At 36.5% G+C, this 7026-nt stretch overlaps 1 protein-coding gene across 1 annotated transcript in view; it reads left to right on the top strand.

Moving 5' to 3' along the window:
- LOC107721154 (TBC1 domain family member 22A-like) overlaps positions 1–7026 on the top strand; it is a 158941-nt gene that overhangs the window by 4805 nt on the left and 147110 nt on the right. Inside the window, exon 2 of the mRNA XM_016529025.1 lies at positions 5001–5180. Within this exon, the coding sequence (XP_016384511.1) occupies positions 5001–5180 (180 nt within the window). The remainder of the gene's footprint in view (positions 1–5000; positions 5181–7026) is intronic.

A 7026-nucleotide genomic window follows, 5' to 3' on the forward strand; every position in this document is an offset into this window, starting at 1 on the left:
AATTGCCGCTAATTCGAAAGTGAAAGTAAAATGCGCACGGCACTTTTAAGCTATTTAAAAGCGACGGAAAGCAAGGAAAAGAGGGAAAATTCAAACGAACAATTGCTTTACGCCGAATTGCCGCTATTTCAAAGTGAAAGTAAAATGCGCACGCCGCTTTTACAAGCTATTTAAAAGCGAAGGAAAGCGAGGAAAAGAGGGAACGCCCCCGCCCCGCCCCCACGGTGATACCGGTATTGTCACACGTCGATTAACCGGTGGGAAAATTTCCTCACCGTCACAACCCTAGCAATGGCTAATAATTTATAATTTGCTGTTAGCCCCCTAAGCATCATAAATTCTTGAAACTAAGCATGTTTGCTCAGAATGGCTTCAGAAGAAACAGGATTCAGAAGAAACAAAAACCGAGTTATTAGCAAAAATGTAAAGTTGCTTATTGCAATGCCAGTTTGTGGCTGATTTTCATAAAGTGAGTACACATACAAGTTTATTTAAATTTGGGCATTTTGTTCAGCAGATATTGGTCAATGGACAACGCTTAAATTAATTATCTAATGTCTTCGTAACACTGTGACAAATCAAAATTCTTTTCATAAGTTTTTTTCCGAGCACTCTACATAGCTGCTGTGTGCACAATTTGGTGAAGATCGAACAAATGCCCTTTTAGGAGTTCGAAAGGGGAAAAAACTAAACAACAAAAAACCCACCCAAAACAATTTAGTAACTTTGTATCACGCCTGACAATCACCCACAAGATGCCTGGCAATATTTTGCACAGACTACAAAAGCAAACTAAAACCAAAAAATAAATAAATAAATAAATGAAATAAATAAATAAAAAAATTTGGTTGAGATTATTATTTTGCCAATTTTGTATGACTATATTGGTTGGCATCTAGATGGCATCTAGGAAAGATGAACTAATTTTGCTCAAGGCTTAAATGAGAGTTTGGATTTGGGAACAGACCTTTGACTTTCTTCTAAACTCTAGCCTTTCCTTTACTCCTTGTTCTCTTCCTAGCTAATTAGCACGACTTTCATTAAATAGTTTCATTAACTGGGAGGCTGTAACATTGTAAACCTGTGTGGCCCAGGCAAATTGTTCTCAGTGAAATGTCAATCAATTGCCAGTTTGCCAATGAGCTTTAATATGCTAATATAGCATGCATTTTTTTCCACAGACCTGCCACTCAAACTTTCACTCTGATACTTTTGAATCATAGCAAATCAAATGAAAGCATGTTTATTTCAATAATATTAGAATCCCAGTTCTTCATACTACTGCAGTGACCGAAGGCCCAAATAGCATTCAAATCGAGGAACGGATGGGTATGAAGCCATTGCAATCAAAAAATCTAACCATACCGAAATTCGTTTGTGGTTTGTTTGGGTAGTTTGAAACGGCTCACTAGTGCAAACTTTCTAGAAAACTTCAAACTGCCATTGGTCCGTAGCAAATATGTAATAGGTGGCTGTGCTCTGAGGCTTCACCTTTTTTGACATGGAAATCTTTTCAGGTATATTTCTCAACTCAGTCCATTGAGGTGAGACACGACTAATAACATGAACACACAGGAGAGCTGTGTGATGGCATTGGAATGTTTGCAATTAGTATACCGCTGCTCAGGTATTTCAAAATACTTTTAAACCACTGAGCGAAGAATGAAACAGTATTTGAGTGTGTAACATGAGGACTGTCTTCTACCACCAATGTACCTGCCCTGATAGGCAGTTCTGTCAGCCATTTGTTTTGCCAGCCTCAGTGGAAATGGATGACTGTGATAATGGACTTCCTGTCGATGTGTTCCACATCTACTCTAATAGCACCTTGTGTTGACACTGTCAACAGCCGTCACGCACTGTCTAATTTCTGCAGGGATTACACAGACGTCATTAAATGTTATGATGCTCAATGCGAGAATGATCTCTCAAAGTCACCGAGATGTAATGCCTCTAACAAGCATACAATCACATTTTACAGTGACGCTCAGTGTTTGGACAGCATGATTAAACATTGGGCCAAAATCAATTCACGCATGCATTGTGATTCTTTGTGAAAACATTTATACCATAGAATGTACCCATGTGCCCATTAAACCTACTTATATGATTTTTTTTTTATATACCTATTTTATATGAATATACACAGAAAGACTTTTCTAAGGCATCTTTACACATCACTTAAAAGGTATTTTATAGTGTTATTGACACATTTACTCTTAACACAAACCTCCGAAATTACGCATCACACCTTGTATCTCTCCAGATGTGTTACATACTTGCAAGTTTTTTTTGTAATTTTTTTTGGGGAAAAAAATAAACAAAAAACGGGCAACAGTGCTAAGAAAATATCAGCCGAACCAGCAAGTGTTTTTTTTTTTTTCTGCTTAGGTTTTAAAGCCTAATCAAGACTTCAACTTTTACATACATACATGCATACATAAAATAAAGAAAATAATTAATAAATACAATTACAGAAATAAAATACAATTATATGAACTCAACAACTGATTTAATGTTTTAAATATAAGTAAAATTAAGTAAAAAAAAAAAAAATACAAAAATAACTGATCATGATTTGTTTTTGAAGAAAACAGTTTTGATGGTTTGAATCAAATTAAATATAATAAAAATGACAAAAGCTGAAAATAACATTGCTGAAACAAACTGAAATTAAAATCACTAGATATATAAAATAAGTACTAATGAAGGCTAAAATAAATTGTATAATATACATTGCTAAAATGATAATAAATACAATAAAACTAATAAAAATCAAGGTGGTTGAGAAACAATGCCTTACAGTCAGTGAGAAAGATGATTGACATTCTCATTGGTGAAAAATTGTTTTTTTTTTAAATATTTATTCAGTATTAATTACAATAGGTACTCTGCATACACATGCTTCTCGGCAAAACTTCCTTGAAATCCAACCAAAGGGACTGAAGTGAGCTTACTTACTCTAGAATCTAGAGCTTACCTACTGGATAGATGGATGGATGGATGGAATCTCATCATGACACCCTGAATTGAAATTAAAATAGAATCTAAATGAATTGAATCGTGTGGTGTCCAAAGATTACCCCTAATGATTATGGCACTCTGAATGAGGTTCATCTGGCCGAGCTCTGTAATGGATTTAGTTTGACAGAGAAGTGTTTCATTACCACTAGCTACTCAGTCCATTGAGGTGAGACACGACTAATAACATGAACACACAGGAGAGCTGTGTGATGGCATTGGAATGTTTGCAATTAGTATACCGCTGCTCAGGTATTTCAAAATACTTTTAAACCACTGAGCGAAGAATGAAACAAATTTCCCTGTGAGTATTTGAGTGTGTAACATGAGGACTGTCTTCTACCACCAATGTACCTGCCCTGACAGGCAGTTCTGTCAGCCATTTGTTTTGCCAGCCTCAGTGGCAATGGATGACTGTGATAATGGACTTCCTGTCGATGTGTTCCACATCTACTCTAATAGCACCTTGTGTTGACACTGTCAACAGCCGTCACGCACTGTCTAATTTCTGCAGGGATTACACAGACGTCATTAAATGTTATGATGCTCAATGCGAGAATGATCTCTCAAAGTCACCGAGATGTAATGCCTCTAACAAGCATACAATCACATTTTACAGTGACGCTCAGTGTTTGGACAGCATGATTAAACATTGGGCCAAAATCAATTCACGCATGCATTGTGATTCTTTGTGAAAACATTTATACCATAGAATGTACCCATGTGCCCATTAAACCTACTTATATGATTTTTTTTTTATATACCTATTTTATATGAATATACACAGAAAGACTTTTCTAAGGCATCTTTACACATCACTTAAAAGGTATTTTATAGTGTTATTGACACATTTACTCTTAACACAAACCTCCGAAATTACGCATCACACCTTGTATCTCTCCAGATGTGTTACATACTTGCAAGTTTTTTTTGTAATTTTTTTTGGGGAAAAAAATAAACAAAAAACGGGCAACAGTGCTAAGAAAATATCAGCCGAACCAGCAAGTGTTTTTTTTTTTTTCTGCTTAGGTTTTAAAGCCTAATCAAGACTTCAACTTTTACATACATACATGCATACATAAAATAAAGAAAATAATTAATAAATACAATTACAGAAATAAAATACAATTATATGAACTCAACAACTGATTTAATGTTTTAAATATAAGTAAAATTAAGTAAAAAAAAAAAAAATACAAAAATAACTGATCATGATTTGTTTTTGAAGAAAACGGTTTTGATGGTTTGAATCAAATTAAATATAATAAAAATGACAAAAGCTGAAAATAACATTGCTGAAACAAACTGAAATTAAAATCACTAGATATATAAAATAAGTACTAATGAAGGCTAAAATAAATTGTATAATATACATTGCTAAAATGATAATAAATACAATAAAACTAATAAAAATCAAGGTGGTTGAGAAACAATGCCTTACAGTCAGTGAGAAAGATGATTGACATTCTCATTGGTGAAAAATTTTTTTTTTTTTTAATATTTATTCAGTATTAATTACAATAGGTACTCTGCATACACATGCTTCTCGGCAAAACTTCCTTGAAATCCAACCAAAGGGACTGAAGTGAGCTTACTTACTCTAGAATCTAGAGCTTACCTACTGGATAGATGGATGGATGGATGGAATCTCATCATGACACCCTGAATTGAAATTAAAATAGAATCTAAATGAATTGAATCGTGTGGTGTCCAAAGATTACCCCTAATGATTATGGCACTCTGAATGAGGTTCATCTGGCCGAGCTCTGTAATGGATTTAGTTTGACAGAGAAGTGTTTCATTACCACTAGCTGAGCATCTTGGGGTAACTGCCTCTTCAGACCTGTGGGCAAACTCATGTCCTGATATGCTATGTGTCATGCATTGCCTCCATAATTACATTTAATGGGCCGAGTGGTGTGAGAGAGCAGACAGCAGTTTGTATATGCTCATTAAAGCTGTGTTTTCTCTTCTGTCAGAAGTGGGCATTGAACAGGCAGTACTACACAGACAGCAGTCACTCCCGCACAGGCCTGTGATTCCACTGGTGGCCCGCATGGCAGATCAGAACACATCCGGGACTCCTGCCATGACCCAGAGAGAGGCGTCAAGACTAGACAAGTTCAGGCAGGTTCTGGCGGGACCTAATACTGATCTGGGTAAGATGCTGTTTTATGGTTCTGTTACTTAATTTCAAAACTCCCAGAGAAGTCCTATGGAACGATATTCCGGACTATTTTCAAAAGGAATTGCAAATTGTATTTTCAATTGCGTTTTCCATATGTGGACGCATAAATTGGGACATAATCCAAATGCAATTGCAAATCCTGCATTACCGTTTGCATTTTCGCTTTCGCAAACGCACAGTGACTGCCAAATTTCAAATGAGTCCAAAAGTCCATTTGCAACTGTATTTCCCATGTCTTCGGAGTTATGAGCCTGTCATATTTAAATAGCAATATTAATTACCACGTGCTGTAAATAGTGAGAGATCTTGAGGCAGGCGCAACACTTTGGTGCCACGTACGGGACGCGAACTCCATAACGGATTAAAACTACCGTGCCGAATGCTCTGATCAATGGAGGTAATCGGTAAAGGCTCCGCTAAAGGCAGCTACCAATAAGCTTTGTACCTGTGTGAACGAACACAGTGCAACCTTCTTGGCACAATACGTATAATTCTGTCTTTTTTACCCCAAATGTAGTGATTATCCCCTGCTAACAGTGGGAGCCACAACGGTACGCACAATAGTAAATGGTAAAAGGTCTTGAGGCAGGTGTGACACGCTCTCTTATTACGGATTCAAAGTGTAAGTGAGTGTAAATAGTGAGAGATTTTGAGGTTAATAGTGAATATTGACCTATTGTGCGTACCGTTGTGGCTCCTGCTGTTAGCAGGGGATAATCGCTACATTTGGGGTAAAAAAGACAGAATTATACGTATTGTGCCAAGAAGGTTGCACTGTGTGTTCGTTCACACAGGTACAACACTTATTGGTAGCTGCCTTTAGCGGAGCCTTTACCGATTACCTCCAGGGAAATACAGTTGCAAATGGACTTTTCATTTGAAATTTGGCAGTCACTGTGCGTTCGCGAAAGTGAAAATGCAAACGGTAATGCAGGATTTGCAATTGCATTTGGATTATGTCACAATTTATGCGTCCACATATGGAAAACGCAATTGAAGATACAATTTGCAATTCCTTTTGAAAATAGTCCGGAATATCGTTCCATAAAGTCCATCGCATAGTGTCACTCTTCATTTGATTGGCTATCAGAATGCTTGGGCAACGCATTACAAGTCTAAAATATAATCCTGGGGACCCACTGTCCTGCAAAGTTTCCAACCTGTTTCAGCTCACCTGGCCTGTGATGTTTCAAGTGATCCGGAAGAGCTTGATTAGCTGCTTCAGGTGATTAATTAGTGTTGGAACTAAACTCTGCAGGACAGTTGATCCCCAGGAGCAGGGTTGAAGACCTCTGCCCTATTTTCCTAAATATTAGCGTGATCGCAAATGTGCTAATAATTTTATACAGCAGTTCAATAAACAAGAAGTTAATATTGAGTGAGTTACATTTTAGACACATTTTCGGTTTGTCGTCAATTAAAATAGTTCCAAACAAAGCTGGAGCAGAACATTTGTGCGTCTCAGGGCAACACTGCTGTGTTTCGTACCTGAATTAATCTGCTTTTGAATAAATAATTTGAGTCAATGATTCATTGATCCATTCATAAAGTCAATCACTTGCTTCGTTTCTAAATGAATTAGCTGTCTTGAATGAATTGTTTGAATGAATGATTCAATGAATCACTCATTAAGACAGGACTTACTGCCACCTACTGGCAGTTTTAGTGCTATATTTTTACCAGCCAAGGTACAATCACAAAAACACTCTCAGCAAAATATTATCATTATCGAGAAAATCACAATAAATATATATATTTTTTTTCCCCCAGTATCACACAACTTTGCATAATAGAATCCATGTTATTTTGTTTATATA

This window comes from Sinocyclocheilus rhinocerous, unplaced genomic scaffold (genome assembly GCF_001515625.1).
Source record: "Sinocyclocheilus rhinocerous isolate Xijiao unplaced genomic scaffold, SAMN03320098_v1.1 scaffold1322, whole genome shotgun sequence".
Lineage (NCBI taxonomy): Eukaryota > Metazoa > Chordata > Actinopteri > Cypriniformes > Cyprinidae > Sinocyclocheilus > Sinocyclocheilus rhinocerous.